The sequence below is a fragment of the Carcharodon carcharias genome, chromosome 12 (assembly GCF_017639515.1).
Source record: "Carcharodon carcharias isolate sCarCar2 chromosome 12, sCarCar2.pri, whole genome shotgun sequence".
Lineage (NCBI taxonomy): Eukaryota > Metazoa > Chordata > Chondrichthyes > Lamniformes > Lamnidae > Carcharodon > Carcharodon carcharias.
Window position 1 is genome coordinate 118,659,424 of NC_054478.1, and position 18,928 is coordinate 118,678,351.

An 18,928-nucleotide genomic window follows, 5' to 3' on the forward strand; every position below is an offset into this window, starting at 1 on the left:
AGATTACTATCCAATAAACCTTGTAGAGGACAGGATATTTTTGAGGACAGAATGAAACTTTGAGCAATGCTCTTGTGATATAGATGGTGCTTCATACTGCTTCATATTATTGTCATTTCTGTTTTATATCTTTTCACCTGAATTAAGATGGGTACTGTACTGTTGGGTTCCAACATTGCATTGACTTTTAAAAGTTGAAATTCAAACATGACAAATTGTGAATTTGAATACAATGGCCCCAAAATTACGGGGAGTTGGGAAGGGTGCAGAGCAAGTTTACAAGGTCTTGAAAACAGAGATCCTGTCAAACTTAATCAGAACCTCATTATCATTTTTTTGCTATTCATTTCCCACCTTCAAACCAGCAAAATTGACAGCCTGGGAGAGGAGCAGGCAGCTGTTCAAGGTTGCATCCGGGGGCACTTGGGGACCCAGGTTAGCCATCGCAGCTGGAGATAGAGGAGGAGGTGAAGGATGTGGGGAGAGTAGGTTGGCCATAGCATTTTGGGAGGAAAGGTTGATCATTACAGCTTTGAGAGGGGGGTGGCGGAGAGAGAGAGAGTGAGTATGTAGATTGAGTAGTTGGGAATTTGGCTCACGTGGTAAGTTGGTGCAGAGGGGCAAAGAGATGCTCCTTTTTTGACTTTTCTACAGCCTTCAGTGATTGGTGAGTTTCTTTCCTTGTCTCCAGCCTAAGTCAGTGCAACTTTCTATCACTGTATCTATGTAAATTATTAACTAATTGACTAATTAAATAAACATGGTTTGACCGAAATGGCAGGGCTGGTGCTGTGCCGTGACTGCAACATGAGGGAATCTGTGGATTGCACTGCAATCCTGGACAACCATATCTGCAGTAAGTGTCTGTAACTTAGACAACTTAGGAAGTTTGAGTTGCGGACATTACGGGGCATTAGGGAAGGGGAGAATTACTTGGACACTTAGTTCCAGGAGGCAGTTGCACCCCTTACATTAGATGATAAGAATATAAGAAATAGAAGCAGGAGCAGGCTATTCAGCGCCTCGAGCCTATTCCACCATTCAATAAGGTCATAGCTGATCTGCTTGTGTTTTGAATTCCACATTTCCATCTACCTCCGATAACCTTCAGAGTTGGTCAATTATCAGGGACGGGAGGGTGTCAATGAGTCAGGCAAACAAAGGAATCAGCATGTAATGATGGAGGAGCATTAGCTCCTGACTTTGTCTAATAGGATGAGGTGCACGCTACCTGTGTGGATGGGTGAGAGGGACTGCAAGGTGGATGAGCAGACTGAGATGTAAAGGGATGCCGTTCAAGCGGGAGAGTGAAGAGGAATGTGGTAGTGTTAGGAGACAGTATAGTCTAGGGATAGATAATGTTCTCTGCCGTTGTTACCAGGAACTCCGAAGGTTGTGTTGCCTCGCAATACCAGGTTTAAGGACATTTTCTCGCAGCTGGAGAGAAATTTGAAGTTTTGGTGGCGGGGGGGGGGATCCAATTGTCATAGTCCAATTGGGACACAACTATGGAGGCGGAACCAGGAATGATGTTCTGCTCAGAGAATTTGAGGAGCTAGGGACCAAATTAGTACACAGAACTAGAGAGGTGATCATCTCTGGATTGTTACCTGAGCCATATGCCAATTGGCATAGGATCAAGCAGATTATAGATTTAAATGCATGACTCAAAGAATAGTTCAGGAAGAGGGGGCTTTGATTTATGGGGCACTGGCATCAGCACTCAGGGAAGAGTGAGCTATTCCTTTCGGATGTGCTCCCTTTGAACTGGGCTGGAGCCAGTGTCCTGGCCAATCATGTAACTAGAGCTGTGGACAGGGCTTTAAACTGACAGGGGTGTGGAGGTGAATGGAGACTTAGAAATCCAAAGAGAAAGGTTGAGACATCAGAACTGTATAGCAATGTGGGTAAAGACAAGCAGAGTGGGTCAGGAAGGTACAAGGTGTTTAACAAATTTGTACATCAGCAAATGAGGAAGTTGCAGGGAATAGAAGTAAAAAATTGAAATTAAATGTTCTTTATTTGAACTTACAATAAGACAAGTAACTTGCTGGCACAGAGATAAATGATTTAGATTTAATCGCCATTACAGAGACATAATTACAAGGTGATCAAGGATGGGAAATAAATAGTAAACAATATTTAGGAAAGACAGACAGAATGGCAAAGGAGGAGGGGTGATAGTAAAAGAAGATATAAGGACAATAGTGAGAAAGGATTTGGCATCAGAAGGTCATGAAGTAGAATCAGCATGGAAATTAGGTAATATTAAGAGTCAGAAAATAATGGTAGGAGTAGTTTTTGGCCCCCTACCATTGGGCAGAGCATTAAACAGCAAACTATTGGAACTTGTAACAAAGGAAATGTGATAATTCTGGGGGACTTTAATCTTCGTAGAGACTCGGACAATCAAATTGGCAAGAGTGGTCTAGAAGATATGTTTGTAGAATGTTTGTGAGACAGTTTTTTGGAGCAATACATTGTGGAACCTATACGGGATAAAGCTGTTTTAGACCTAGTAATGAGCTGCGTTAATCAGTAGTGTCATGGTAAAACATCCTCTGGGAAATAGTGATCATAATACTATTGAATTCCATGTTACGTTTGAAAGTGACATATTCCAGTCACAAACAAAAATCTTAAACTTGAACAAAGCCAATTACATAGGTCTGAGGGGAGAACTGGCTATGGTTAATTGGATAAAGAGACTAAAAGGTATGGAGGTAACTGAACAGTAGGAAACATTTAAAGAAACAATTTAAAATCTTCAACAAAAATACATTCCGTTGAAAAACTAACACAACCCATCTGTGGTCACTCGGCAAGTTAAGGATAGTATTAGATTAAAAGAAAAGACTTACGATGTTGCAAAAAACAATAGCAAGTCTGAGGATTAGGAGTGTTTTAGAAACCAGCAGAGGAACACTAAAAAGTTGATAAAAAGGGAAAAAATAGAATATGACATTAAACTAGCCAGAAATATAAAAACACATTGTAAGAGCTTTTATAAGCATATAAAGAGGAAGAGAGGAGTTGAAGTAAACGTTGCTAGAATTGAAGTAACCCATTGGTGCCACATTCACTCTCTAGTCAGTGGCAGGAAGATGACCTTTGCAATGTTCATTTATGTCTCTGTCCAATGTTCATGCAGTGACGTTTACATTGGAAAGAAGGGTTAACTAATGTGGCATTCATCCTGGCAAACAGGCAGCAGCAAAAGCACAGAAAAAGGGCATGTTGGGGCCATGCTGGGCAAAGGGAAGCGGCTCACCTTGATGAGCAAGAGGCAGTGGGGCCTCTTCAGATCCCAGAAGCTGAGGCTCACAGAGACATTGAGTTAAGGCATCTGGCCAGACCAAGGGTGTACAGAAGATGCTTCTCATTCCTTGAGATGAGTAAGAAACAGTGCCATCGAGGCCTCTGCATCTCTAGGGACATGGTGGCTCACATCTGCCACATTCTCCAGGAGTAGTTGATGCTACAGAGACTGGGAAGCCATCCGTTGCCTATGGCTCTTAAAGTTACCACCGCTGTGAACTTCTTTTTGGGTGACTCCTTCCAGGGCTCCACTGGGGACCTCGACAGGAGCTCTCAAGCTTCTACACACAAGTGCATACAGGAGATGATAGACACCCGATTTACCAAGGCACACCCACTATGTGAAGTTCACTGGAGATGAAGCTGGTCAGGCTGCAAGAGCACTGGACTTTGCTGCTATTTCTGGATTCCCACAGGTACAAGGTGCCATTGACTGTACTCATGTGGCTTTAAGATTTATCAATAGGCATCAACTCTCTCAATGTGCAGCTGGTGCAATGTACATTGTGTAGGTATGTATCAGATACCCAGGATGTTGCCACAACTCGTACATCTTGAGTCAATCACAGTTCCCGCAGATCTTCCAGGGAGCTCAGCACATCCAGATTTGGCCTCTCAGGGACAAAGGCTACCTGCTAAAGATGTGGCTGATGACGCCTGTCTGACAGTCTGAAAGTGTCTCCGAGGAAAGGTATAATGCTGTTCATGCCTCAACACGCTCATTAATAGAGCTAACCATTGGTATCTTGAAGATATGATTCTGATGTCTGGATAGGTCTGGTAATGGCGCTCTCCAACACACTCCCCAGAGGGTCTCATGCCTCACTGTGGCTTGCTACACCTACCCAACCTGACCCTGCAAAGGGGAATGTCTTGCCAGATGCCATGATGGAGGAGCTGCATAGTTTTTCCGATGATGAGGACGTTAAAAGCTGAGGGCAAGGAGGCTGAGGGAGCAGGGGAAGGCCAATGTAGTAGCCAGACAAGGCAGGCATGCACGTGAAATGCAATAGCCATCAAGTTCCAAGAGATGATGACAATGAGCTATGATGACCCTCGTTGGCCTGTGCCCTCCTTGCTTGGTCCATCATTGTTCTCCTCCTCATCTCAATGATCCACTTCAATGTCTGAATGAGTACTTACACTCTTGCATCACTATGTTCTCATCCTAGGAAGTTTGGGTGGCCTCAGGAGCATGTGGCCTTTCTACTCTATGTAGATTGTATCTACAACAGGGCATTTCGTGAGCACAACTCAGATGGTGCAGCCCCTGCTAGCATTTTGTCAACATTCCACTGGCTATGGCAGCCTACAAAAGGCAGGAGCAAGCAGTGCGATCCTCAGTGCACTTGTGGCAGTATACCAGCATTATGACAAGGCACCTCAAGGCGCCATATACTTCCTCAGGACACAGTCATCTGTTGGTCCCAGTGAAGGATGTGGGGCTGCAGTTTGCCCTACCTTTCAATTGACTTTGAACATTTCACGAGCACCATATTCTGATATCTATGCATCACTCTAGAACATGCTTCCGTCTCGATCTCCAATTTTTCTCTGTTGCCCAGCCCTGCCGTTTGTGCTCCTGAAAAACCAGACATACTATGTAGCTTTAAGGTTCCAAATTGTATATAATGAAGAGCACACATCAACTGCTATCCATTCTCACTCTTAGCCTCTTTCACGGTTGCGCATTTTCATCCCTGTAGTCTTGCATATGCACACGGAAACCTGTCACAATAATGCCATTGTTACTTCACGTCACATCTGGGAGCTCACAAATGGTTTATGTCACATGATGCAAGCCAGAACTTAGGACCTTGCGCTGCTTCCTCCTATGACCATGGCAGCCATGTGGGGAAAAGACACACAACTCCTAGGTCGCAAACTTTTTAAAAGTATAGCTGGAAACGCCAGGACAGAAATATGTCGGTGACATTCTCTGCTCAGAAACATGGAGATGGGATGGTAGGTACTAATATTAGGGTGCCGTTGACATTTGCACACAGACATGGATGCCGGCAGACATGAGCTCATACAAGCACCTCATAGTTCACTGCCACTTGAAAATGTTGACATATTTTTGCATTCATTGGGCTCAGAAATGATCAGCGATCACTTGACCTCAGCTGTTGTAACTTGGAATGAGTTTGATCACAGTCAGTAGGGTTTTGCCATCTTTGACATCAAATGAAAAAAGGTGCTCAAAGCTGTCCAGTGTGCTCAAAGCGATCCAATGTGTTCAGCAACCTGCATTGGAAAATACAAGGAAATTAACTACTTAAATGATATCTGAATTTATTCAGCTTTTTCATTTAGTCCAAAAGATCTTTCCACTATATGGTAGATGCTTGTGAGTACCCACCAGATCCCCATCAGATCTTAATTGATTTTAGTCTCAAGGTCTACTCCCCTACACCCAAAGTGTCAGGGTCTAAACATTCTCTCTCCCCACAGTCTCAGGGTCGTAACTCTCCCCCACTCCCCAGACCCCCTACCACCCACTGCCTGCAGTCATAGGGTCTGAATTCCCCCCTCTCTCTGCCCCTCCAGTCTCGACTTTCTCCCCCCTCACTTCAGTCTCCAAAGTCTTCCCCCCTCTACCTCCGGTCTCCAAACTCACTCCTTTCTCCCTCCAAACTCTCCCCCTCCCTCCAGTCTTCAAACTCTCCTCCCTCTCTTACCTGAGTCTCAACTCTATCCCTCCTCCCTCTTGACTCCATACTCTCCCCTCTCTCTCTCCCTCTAGTCATGACTATCTCCCCCTCTTTCCTTCCAGTTTCCAAACTTGTGCTTTCCAAACTCTCCCCCCAGTCTCCAAAAACTCCCCCTCGCTCAAATCTCCAAATGCCACCCTCAAGCCTCCAGACTCTCTCGCCCTCCCCGTCCATTCTCCAAACTCTTCCCCACTCCCTGGCCCTCTCTCCTTACAGTCTCCAGGCCTTGGGACCTGCCATTGCCAGCAACTTCCAGGTCATGCTGATCCCCCAGGCCTTGCCAATGCTTCAGGCCTTGCTGATGCTCCAGGCCTCGCCGATGTCCCAGGGCCCTTCAATGGCACCCAACTGTGGGCCCACGTGAACTCTCCTAATTCCCCAGCCTCTCTCAACCTACCCCAACCTCTCTTGACTCTCCTCCATTTTTCTCAATACTCCCACCCAATGACCCCAATACGTACCTCACTGCCACAGTCCTCGCTGCTCCCATGCCGGCTTCAGAAGTGCAGCAGGGTCAGCTGGAAAGCGTCACTTGCGGTTTCTGGCAGGTCCTGTAAAGTGAGATCTCCAGTTCTGGGAGGGCAAAAGAGGGGAGGGGGGACAGGAATGAGATGTGGAGGGGAAATAGGAGAGAGTGGGGAAGAAGGATGGAGAGTGAAAGAGGGGGAGAGAAAAGAGAGGAGGCATTGGTGAGGATGAGGTCAAGTATGTTATTTCCCCCTTGTTGGCTCCTTCACCACCTGCCGTAGGTAGGCAGATATGTCCTTTAGGACTTGGACAGCTTGGCCTGTAGTAGTGCTACCCAGCCACACTCGATGATGGTCAGAGTACATTCTGCGCCCTTGCCACCTCAGTGCTTTCTCTAAGTGGTGTTCAACATGGAGGGCTTCTGATTCATCAGCTGAGTGGAGGGGGGGTGGGGCAGGATGGGCACAGTACGTGATAATCGGCAGGAGGTTTCCTTGCACATGTTTGACCTGATGCTATGTGACACCATGGAGTCAATGTTGAGGACCCCCAGGGAATTCCCTCCTGACTGTATACCGCTTTGCCGCCACTGGATCTGTACTGCCAGTGGGACAGGACATAACCAGGGAAGCTGATGGTGGTGTCTGCGACATTGTAAGGTATATTTCTGAGAGTATGGGGAGGTGATAGTGTAGTGATGTTGTCACTGCACTAGTGACCCAGGGTAAAGCTCAAATCCCACCATGGCAGAAGGTGAAATTTGAATTCAGTAAAAAAAATACACAGATTCTCACCGTGCAGAAGAGGCCTTTTTGCCCATTGAGTCTGCACCGACACGTGAGAAACACTTGACCTACCTACCTAATCCCATTTACCAGCACCTGGCCTATACCCTTGAATGTTATGATGTGCCAAGTGCTCATCCAGGTATTTTTTAAAGGATGTGAGGCAACCCAGCCTCCCAGGCAATGCATTCCAGACTGTCACCACCCTCTGGGTAAAAGGGTTTTTCATCGCGTACCCCCTAAACCTCTTGCCCCTCATTTTGAACCTGTGTCCCCTCGTGACTGACCCTTCAACTAAGGGGAACAGCTGCTCCCTGTCTATGCCCCTCATAATCTTGTACACCTCGATCAGGTCACCCCTCAGTCTTTTCTGCTCCGATGAAAACAACCCAAATCTATCCAACCTCTCTTCATAACTTAAATGTTTCATCCCAGGCAACATCCTGGTGAATCTCCTCTGCACCCTCTCCAGTGCAATCACATCCTTCCTATAATGTGGCAACCAGAACTACACATTGTACTCCAGCTGTGGCCTCACCAAGGTTCTATACAACTCCAACATGACCTCCCTACTTTTGTAATCTATGCCTTGATTGATAAAACCAAGTGTCCCAAATGCCTTTTTCACCACCCCACTAACATGCCCCTCCACCTTCAGAGGCATATGGACACACAGGCCAAGGTCCCTTTGTCCCTCAGAACTTCCAGTGTCACGCTGTTCATTGAATACTTCCTTGTCAAATTAATCTTTCCAAAGTGTACCACCTCTCACTTTCCGGGGTTAAATTCCATCTGCCACTTATCTGCCCATTTGACCATCCCATCCATATCTTCCTGTAGCCCGAGACACTCAATCGCACTGTTAACCACTCGGCCAATCTTTGTGTCATCCGCAAACTTACTAATCCTAACCCCCACATCGTCATCTATGTTGTTTATATAAATGATGAATAATAGGGGACCCAGCACAAGATCCCTGCATTATGCCACTGGACACAGGCTTCCAGTCACTAAAGCAGCCTTCTGTCATCACCCTGTGCCTCCTACAACTAAGCCAATTTTGAATCCACTTTATCAAATTATCCTGTATCCCATGTGCACTTACCTTCTTTATTAGTCTCCCATATGGGACCTTGTCAAAGGCTTTGCTGAAACCCTTATAAACTACATCAACTGCACAACCCTCCTCTACACAGTTGGTCACCTCCTCAAAAAATTCAATCAAATTTGTTAGGCATGACCATCCTCTGACAAAACGATGTTGACTATTCCTGATCAAACCTTGCCTCTCCAACTGGAGACAGATTTTCTCCTTCAGAATTTTCTCCAATAGTTTCCCTACCACTGACGTGAGATTCACTGGTCTGTATTTCCCTGGCTTACCTTTCCAGCCCTTCTTAAATAGCGGAACCACATTAGCTGTTCTCCAGTCCTCTGGTACCTCCTCCGTGGCCAGAGAGGAATTAAAAATTTGGGTCAGACCCCCCCCTGAGATCTCCTCCATTGCCTCCCTCAGCAGCCATCCAGACCTGGAGATTTGTCCATGTTTAAGCCTGCCAACAGCTTCAATACCTTGTCACTCCCTATATCAATTTGCTTTGAATTAAAAATCTAACAATGACCATGAAACCATTGCAGGTTGTTGTAAAAACCCATCTGATTCACAATGTCCTTTGAGAAGGAAATCTGCCGTCCTTACCTGGTATGGCTTCCATGTGACTCCAGACCCACAGCAATGTGGTTGACTCTTAAATGCCCTCTGAAATGGCCGAGCAATGGGTAATTAGGGATGGGCAATAAATGATGGCCCAGTCAGTGACACCCACGTCCCATGAACGAATAAAAAAAAGGATTATTATTTCAGGCAGTTGCTTGGTTTGTCTGTGATCTTAATTGATTTTAATCTCGGGGTCTACACCCCTAACCCCCAATTTTGGCACTAGCCCCCAGATGTTAGTAAGGAGGACTTTGCAGGGTCAACAGGGTGCCTAGATGGATGCTGGGTTCATTTTAGACTTTTTAGTGGATTGATACAATGGTATGGCTTGTTAGGCCATTTCAGAGGGCATTTGGGAGTCAACCACATTGCTGTGGGCCTGGCGTCACATGTAGGCCAGGCCAGGCAAGGATAGCAGATTTCCTTCCCGTAAGGACATTAGTGATCCAGATAGGTTTTTACAATTACCAGCAATAATGGTCATCATTAGACTTTTAACTCGAGGTTTTTATTGAATTCAAATTTCAACATCTGCTGTGGTGGGCTTCAAACCTGGGCTCCAGAGCATTACCCTGGGTTTCCGGATTACTAGTCCAGCAACAATATCACTACACCACCTTCCTCCTCTTGCTCAGATGCGAGCTACGGAGATACGTTCCCCATACTTGCATCTTCCACCCACCTTGCCCATCCCCCTATCAAGATTAATAAATCTGTTAATTTGTGGCTTAGTACCAGAAATATATCATGAAAGCAACAGTATTAAAAACAAAATCAAAAATGGAGTGCAGCTGATGTAATTGAGTGAAGACTTGGAGTTTGGGGTGAGGGGGAGTTTTAAGTCCTAGGCCAAACCATCTTCAGCTGCTTCATCAATGACCTTCCATCATAAGATCAGAAGTGGGGATGCTCACTGATGATAGCGCAATGTTCAGCACCATTCGTGACTCCTCCGATACTGAAGCAGTCCATGTCCAAATGCAGCAAGACCTGGACAATATCCAGGCTTGGGCTGACAAGTGGCAAGTAACAGGTGCCAGGCAATGACTATCTCCAACAAGAGAGAATCAAACCATCACCGCTTGACATTCAATGGCATTACCATCACTGAATCCCCCACTGGCAGTATCCTGGGGGTTACCATTGACCAGAAGCTGAACTGGACTAGCTATATAAATACTGTGGCTACACAAGCAGGTCAGCGGCTAGGAATCCTGCGGCGAGTAACTCACCACTTGACTTGCCAAAGCCTGTCCACCAGCTACAAGCAACAAGTCAGGAGTGTGATGGAATACCGTCCACTTGCCTGGGATGAGTGCAGCTCCAACAACACTTGAAGCTTGACACCATCCAGGACAAAGCAGACCGCTTGATTGGCACCGCTTCCACAAACATTCATTCCCTCCACCACCAATGAACAGTGGCAGCAGTGTGTACCATCTACAAGATGCACTTCAGAAACACAACAAGGCTTGTAAGGCAGCACTTTCCAAACCCACAACCCATATCTAGAAGGACAAGGGCAGCAGAACATAGGAGCACCACCACCTGCGAGTTCCCCTTCAAGCCACTCACTATCCTGATTTGGAAATATATTGCTGTTCCTTCACTGTTGTCGGGTCAGAATCGTGGAACTCCCTCCCTAACAGCACTGTGGATGTACCTATACCACAGGGACTGCAGTGATTCAAGAAGGCAGCTCACCACCACTTTCTCAAGGGCAATTGGGGATGGGCAATAAATGCTGGTCTATCCAGTGATGCCCACATCCCATTAATGGATTTTAAAAAGTGTTAATTCTGTTCTTAAATGTTGCTCTTAAAATCTAATCTAGTCTGTAATTAGCAGTAACTGGAAAGTACTGTGTAAACTGGCTAAGTTCATTCTTTCTTGTAGTTTAGATAGGGTAGACTCACTCTCAGCTATAAGAGCTGCATAGCTAATTAGCTAACTGGTTGAATCTGGTTACTGTAGCCCCAGTTCAGTTTACTATGAATTCATGGTTCTTTAGTGCAGCCAAGGCAAACAGAGTGAAGGTAACTGAGTGAAGACTCAGTTTGGTGAGAGGGGGAGCTTTAAGTGTTAATTTTGTTCTTAAATTTTGCTCTTAAAATCTAATCTAGTCTGTAATTAGCAGTAACTGGAATGTAGTGTGCAAGCTGGTAAGTTCTTTTTTTGTCCCATTGTTTAGAAAGGTTAGACTCACTCTCAGCTGTAGGATCTGAGTAGCTAATTAGCTAGCTGGCTGAATCTGGTTACTGTGGCTCCACTTCAGTTTACTATAAATTTAGGATTTTTTATTAATTTACAGGATGTGGGCATCACTGGCTAGGTCAGCATTTATTGCCCATCCCTAATTGCCCTTGAGAAGGTGGTGGTGAGCTGCCTTGAACCACTGCAGCCCCTTTGATGTAGGTACACCCACAGTGCTGTTAGGGAGGGAGTTCCAGGATCTTGACCCAGCAACGGTGTAGGAATGGCAATATATTCCCAAGTCAGGAGGATGAGTGACTTGGAGGGGAACTTCCAGGTGATGGTCTTCCCATATATCTGCTGCCCTTGTCCTTCTAGATGGTAGCAGTCATGGGTTTGGAAGGTGCTGCCTTCAGAGCCTTGGTGAGCTTCTGAAGTGCATCTTATAGATGATACACACTGCTGCCACTGTTCGCCGGCGGTGGAAGGAGTGAATGTTTGTGGAAGGGGTGCCAATCAAGTGGCCTGCTTCGTCCTGGATGGTGTCAAGCTTCTTGAGTGTCATTGGAGCTACATTCATCCAGGCAAGTGGAGAATATTCCATCACACTACTGATTTGTGCCATGTAGATTGTGTTCAGGCTTTGGGGAGTCAGGAGGTGAGTTACTCACCACAGGATTCCTAGCCTCTGACCTGCTCTTGTAGCCACAATATTTATATGGCTAGTCCAGTTCAGCTTCTGGTCAGTGGTAACTCCCCCCACCAAAGGATGTTGATAGTGGAGAATTCAGTGATGCTAATGCCCTTGAACGTCAAGGGGTGATGGTTAGACTCCGTTCCCATCACATTCTGAGATCCACACTCCGTGCCTTGTGCCGCCATATGAACACACTCGACCTCTCCCTCCAGCAGCACCGCCGTACCCTTTTTCAAAGCTGCGTGTGCCCCCAGTTTCATTTTATTCTTCGTCTCATCTGACGCCTCAACAAGAAACTTTTTCTCTTTCTCTCAAGTGCTAAGGAGCGCAAGCTCCAGCAACTCATCGACACCAAGACCCATCTAGGACCCTCCACCCCTGCCTGTCCCTCCGTCCCCACCCCGTTTTCCAATCCCAGCCCCAGCCGTGTATTCACTATACCCCCTGACCTTCCCCTCTCCGACGCTGAATGTTCAGTACTTAGCAAAGGACTTAGTTTCATACCCTTACGCCCTCATCTCAATGAATTCCGGGCTCGGCACGATGCTGAACGCTTCTTCCACCATCTTCGTCTCCGGGCTCACTTCTTTGGGCAGGAGTCCTCTCCCCGTTCAACGGATCCTTTTACCCACCTCCAATATTCTCCCTCCACCTGGACCCCTCCCTCTGGATTCTTACCTTCTCTTGATCTTTTCATTGAGAACTGTCAGCGCGACATTAGTCGTCTCAATTTCTCTGCTCCTCTCACCCATTCTAATCTCTCTCTCTCTGAACTTACTTCACTCCGTTCTCTCAGGTCCAACCCTGACATTGTCATCAAACCCGCTGACAAGGGTGGTGCTGTTGTTGTCTGGCGCACTGACCTCTACCTTGCGGAGGCTGAGCGTCAACTCACAGACACTTCCTCCTACCTCTCCCTGGACCATGACCCCACTACTGAACATCAAGCCATTGTTTCCAGGACTGTCCATGACCTCATCTCCTCTGGGGATCTTCCTCCCACAGCTTCCAACCTGATAGTTGCTCAACCTCGGATGGCCCGCTTCTACCTCCTACCCATAATCCACAAACAGGACTGTCCTGGTAGACCAATCGTGTCAGCTTGCTCCTGCCCCACGGAACTCATTTCTCGTTATCTTGACTCCCTTCTCTCTCCCCTTGTCCAGTCCCTTCCCACCTACATCCGTGATTCCTCTGACACCTTACGTCACATCAACAATTTCCAGTTCCATGTCCCCAATCGCTTCCTCTTCACCATGGATGTCCAATCCCTCTACACCTCCATCCCCCACCAGGATGGTCTGAGGGCCCTTAGCTTCTTCCTCGAACAGAGGCCCGAACAATCCCCATCCACCACTACTCTCCTCCGTCTGGCTGAACTTGTTCTCACACTGAATAATTTCTCCTTCAACTCCTCTCACTTCCTCCAAATAAAAGGTGTGGCTATGGGTACCCGCATGGGCCCCAGCTATGCTTGTCTCTATATGGGGTATGTGGAACATTCCTTGTTCCAGTCCTACTCCGGCCCCCTTCCACAACTCTTTCTCCGGTACATCGATGAATACTTCGGTGCTGCTTCATGCTCTCGTCGGGACTTGGAAAAATTTATTAATTTTGCTTCCAATCTCCACCCCTCCATCATTTTCACGTGGTCCATCTCTGACACTTCCCTTCCCTTCCTTGACCTCTCTGTCTCAATCTCTGGTGATAGACTGTCCACCAATATCCATTACAAGCCTACTGACTCCCACAGCTACCTCGACTACAGCTTCTCACACCCTGATTCCTGTAAGGACTCCATCCCATTCTCTCAGTTACTTCACCTACGTCGCATCTGTTCCGATAATGCTACCTTCAAAAACAGTTCCTCTGACATGTCCTCCTCCTTCCTTAACCGAGGTTTTCCACCCACAGTCGTTGACAGGGCCCTCAACCGTGTCCGGCCCATCTCCCGCGCATCCGCCCGCACGCCTTCTCCTCCCTCCCAGAAACATGATAGGGTCCCCCTTGTCCTCACTTATCACCCCACCAGCCTCCGCATTCAAAGGATCATCCTCCGCCATTTCCGCCAACTCCAGGTTGATGCCACCACCAAACACGTCTTCCCTTCACCCCCCTGTCGGCATTCATAGGGATCGTTCCTTCCGGGACACACTGGTCCACTCCTCCATCACCCCCTACTCCTCAACCCCCACCTATGGCACCTCCCCATGCCCACGTAAAAGATGTAACACCTGCCCCTTCACTTTTTCTCTCCTCACCCTCCAAGGGCCCAAACACTCCTTTCAAGTGAAGCAGCATTTCACTTGCATTTCCCCCAACTTAGTCTACTGTATTCGTTGCTCCCAATGCGGTCTCCTCTACATTGGAGAGACCAAACGTAAACTGGGCGACCGCTTTGCAGAACACCTGCGGTCTGTCCGCAAGAATGACCCAAACCTCCCTGTCGCTTGCCATTTTAACACTCCACCCTGCTCTCTTGCCCACATGTCTGTCCTTGGCCTGCTGCATTGTTCCAGTGAAGCCCAACGCAAACTGGAGGAACAGCACCTCATCTTCCGACTAGGCACTTTACAGCCTTCCGGACTCGCTATAAATGTGAAAACCTTTAGCAAGAGTTTTCACAGGAATTAAAACAAGAAAAAAAGTAGATAAGGTGAGTGTTGGCCCTCTAGAGAGTGAGAATAGAGAGTTAGTAGTAGATAATAAGGAAATGGCGGATGAAATAAACAAATATTTTGCTTCTATTTTCACTATAGAGCATACAATAAAACATTCCAGTCATTGTTCCAAATCAGGAGTTGGAGGGGAGAGAGGAACTTAGTGAAATTACAATCACTTGGGAAGCAGTCCTGAGCAAACTGATTGAGTTGCAGGCTGACAAAGCTCTGGGTCCAGATGGACTTCATCCTAGGGCTTTAAAATGTGTGGCTAATGAGGCAGTAGATGCATTGGTGTTAATTTTCCAAAATTCCTTAGATTCTGGAAAGATTCCATCAGACTGGAAAGTAGCAAGTAAAACCCCTCTGTTGAAGGAGGGAGGGAGGCAGCAAACAGGAGACTGTAGGCCAGTTAGCTTGATGTTTGTCATAGGAAAGGTGTTAGAATTGATCATTAAGGAGGTTATAGCTGAGCACTTAGAGAAGCTCATGGTAATCAGGAAGAGTCAGCATTGTTTTGTGAAAGGGAAGTCATGTTTAACCAACTTCTTCGAGTTCTTTGAAGGAATAACGTGCAGTGGATAGAGGGGAGCCTGTAAACATACTGTACTTGGATTTCCAGAAAGCATTTGATAAGGTGCCACATCAAAGGTTATTGTGGAAAATAAAACCTCATAATGTCGGGGCTAACATGTTAGCCTGGATGGAAGATTGGCTGGTTGGCAGAAAACAGAGTATACATAAATGGGTCTTTGTCTGATTGGCAGGATGTGATGAGTGGAGTCCCATAGGGGTCTGTGCTGGGGCCTCAACATTTTACAATTTAAATGAATGATTTTAATGAGGGGAACGAAGGTCTTGTAGCTAAATTTACAGACGACACAAAGGTAAGTAGGGAAGTATGTTGTAATGAAGACAAAAGGAGTTTGCAGACAGATATAAATAAGTTGAGCGAGTGGGCAAAAATTTGGCAGATGGAGTATAATGTGGGAAAATGTGGAGTTGTTCACTTTGGCAGTATTACTTAAACGGAAAACGCTGCAGAATTCCGAGGTGCAGAGGGATGTAGGTGTTCTTGTGCATTAGTCACAAAAAGTTAGTATGCAGGTACAGCAAGTAATCAAGAAGGCTAATGGAATGCTATCCTTTATTACGAGAGGAAATGAACATAAAGGATGTTATGCTTCTGTTATACAGGGCATTGGTGAGACTGCATATCAAATACCGTGTGTGGTTTTGGTCTCCTTATTTAAGGAAGGATGTAAATGCTTTGGAGGTAGTCCAGAGGAGGTTTACTAGATTGATGCCTGGAATGAGCGGGTTGTGTTGTGAGGATAGGTTAGATAAGCTGGGCTTGTTTCCACTCAAGTATAGAAGAGTGGGGGTGACTTGATTGAGGTATATAAGGTCCTGAATGGTCTTGACAAGGTGAACCTGGAAAAGATTGTGGGTGAGTCCAGAAACGGGGTCACTGTTTTTAAATTAGGGATCGCCCTTATAGGACAGAGATGAGGAGAAATTTATTTCTCTCCAGAGGTTTTGCGACTTTGGAACTCTCAGAAGGTGGAGGAGGCGGAGTTACTGAATATTTTTAGGGCAGAGGTAGATAGATTCTTGTTAGGTAATGGAATTGAAGGTTATTGGGGTTAGATCGAAACACAAATAGATCAGCCATGATCTTATCGAATGACAGAACCAGAGGAGACTGCATTATGAGCAGCGAACACAGTACTAAATTGAAAGAAGTACAAGTAAATCGGTGCTTCACCTGAAAGGAGAGTTTGGGCCTTGGACGGTGAGAAGAAAGGAGGTATAAGGACAGATGTTACACCTCCTGCAATTGCTTGGGAAAATGCCAAAGAGAAGGGGATGAAGGAATGAAAGGAGGTGATTGAAGAGTGGAGCAAGGTGTTGCAGGGGAACAGTCCTTTTGGAATGCTGGCAGGGAAGGGGAGGGGAAGATGTGTGTGGTGGTGGCATCATGTTGGAGGATGATACTTTGAATGAGAAGGCTGAGGTGGGGGGAAGTGAAAACTAGAGGAACCCTATTGGGAGGGAGGGAAATGATTAAGAGCAGAAGCATGGGAAATGGGTCGGACATGGTTGAAGTTGTCAACCACAGTTGGGGGCCAATCCTAGGTTGACGAAAAAGGAAGACAATTCAGAAGCACTGTTGTGGAAAGTAACATCGCTAAAATAGATGTGACATTATCTTCTTCCCAGTATGTCACCCTGGGCCCCCTTTCATTCCTCCAGTTTTCCTGGAATTGAGGAAGTCCCAAAACATAACAATGTTATAAACTTCATATTTGTAACAATATCTTTTGGGATATACCTGAATAGGCAAGACAAACCCATGATATAGTAGCAATTGGCAAGACAAATTCATGACATTGTCATTGAATGGAGGTTTTTGCCTAACAATACACAACTAATTAACATGCCTTCATACCTCCAAATTGCTGCATTATGCCTAATGGAGGACAGAATGTTCACTTTTGAGTTTTTTTTCTTTTCTTCTGCACAGTCTCTAACTTTTTAAAAGACAAGCTTTTCATTTTGAAAAATTTGCCAGTGCCAAGTTTGCCAATAGCTTATATGCTCTCCTCAGGTACTCCAAGAACTTGCAGCCCAAGAAGATAGGAAAAAGGCAAAGAAAGAGAAAAAGGGCAAAAACGAGAAGAAGAAAAAGAAGAAGAAGGAAAAAGCTAATATGGAGGTATGGTTGCAAATGTTGGATTTTGCCTTAAACTTCTCTTTTTATTTGTTGATGGGATGTGGGCATCGCTGGCCAGGCCAGCATTTATTGCCCATTCCTAATTGCCATTGAGAAGATGGTGGTGAGCTGCCTTTTTGAACTATTGCAGTCCATGTGTTGTAGGAACACCCATAGTGCTGTTAGGAAGGGAGTTCCAGGATTTTGACCCAGCGACAGTGAAGGAGCAGCAATATAGTTCCAAATCAGAATGGTGCATGACATAAAGGGGAACTTGCAGTTGGCAATGTTCTCTTGCACCTGCTGCCCTTGTCCTTCTAAGTGGTAAGGTCACTGGGCTAGTAATCCAGAGAACCAGGCTGACGCTGTGGGTACATGGGTTCAAATCCCACCATTGCAGCTGGTGGAATTTAAATTCTTGCACATCAGTACCTCTCTCCTGATCTTTGGGCACCTGGTGCAGATATGGGGGGGGCCGTGGGGGAGGACCTCCTCGTGAACCTGTTCCTGGGCCTGGTCAAGTTAGCCATCAACAAGTCCAGGTTGTGGGTGCTTGAGGCTTGAGTGGGTCATCAGGCCCGACAGCTACATTCGTGGCTGGGTGTCCTTGGAGAAGGAGCACGCGGTATCTGCTGACATGATCGTGTGCACTGCTGGGGCTGGGGAGCTTTATTAACCCGTTTAATCACATTTTAATTTAATTTTTTTAAGTTTCCTTCTAGATTTTGTTTTTCTTTTTGCAATATCCCTCTAAGGGTCTGCCTTTTACTTTGTCATTGATTAGTTAATTTAGTTTATTTGGTTTACCTAAAAGAGTATAACTGGGGATAACTGGGACACTGGATAACTGAGTGGGGAGTAGTGTTGACTGCGAACTAAGTCAATAAACGCTCTCCAGCAAAGAAAGCTGCCTTGTCTTGGTTGTAACTTCATCAACTGGCATGGATCCATTTAATACTTTGTCCTGGGTGGTGTTGAGCTTCTTGATTGTTGTTGGAGCTGCAGTTATCCAGGCAAGTGGAAAGCATTCCATCACACTCCTAATTGCATCTTGCGGACAGGCTTTGGGGAGGCAGGAGGTGAGTTACTTGCCACAGAATCCTCAGTCTTTGACCGACTCTTGTAGCCACAATATTTAGATGGCTGGTCTAGTTCAGTTGCTGATCAATGGTGCCCCCCACGATGTTGATAATAGGATATTCAGCAATGGTAATGCCATTGAATATCAAGGTGAGATGGTTAGATTCTCTCTTGTTGGAGATGGTCATTGCCTGGCACTTGTGTGGCACAAATGTTACTTGCCACTTCCCAGGTTGAGCCCAAATATTATCCAGGTCTTGCTGGACATGAACTGCTTCCGTATCTGAGGAGTCGTGAATGGTGCTGAGCAATGAGCACTTCCGGCCTTATGATGGAGTGGAGCTCATTGAAGAAACAGCTGAAGGTGGTTGGGCCAAGGACACTACTCTGAGGAGCTCCTGCAGCAATATTCTCGGACGGAGATGATTGACCTGCAGCCACCACAACCATCTTCCTTTGTGCTAGGTGTGACTCCAACCAGTGGAGAGTTTCCCCCGATTCCTATTAACTCCAGTTTTGCTAGGGCTCCTTGAAGCCATACTCAGTCAAATGCTGCCTTGATATCAAGGGAAGTCACCCT

General features: G+C 46.2%; 1 protein-coding gene across 5 annotated transcripts in view; it reads left to right on the forward strand.

Annotated features, from left to right (window-relative positions):
- iqca1 (IQ motif containing with AAA domain 1) overlaps nt 1-18,928 on the forward strand; it is a 259,787-nt gene that overhangs the window by 138,114 nt on the left and 102,745 nt on the right. For all 5 annotated transcript variants that reach the window (XM_041200968.1, XM_041200969.1, XM_041200967.1 and 2 more), the window contains one exon: nt 17,164-17,271. In XM_041200968.1, the coding sequence (XP_041056902.1) occupies nt 17,164-17,271 (108 nt within the window). The remainder of the gene's footprint in view (nt 1-17,163; nt 17,272-18,928) is intronic.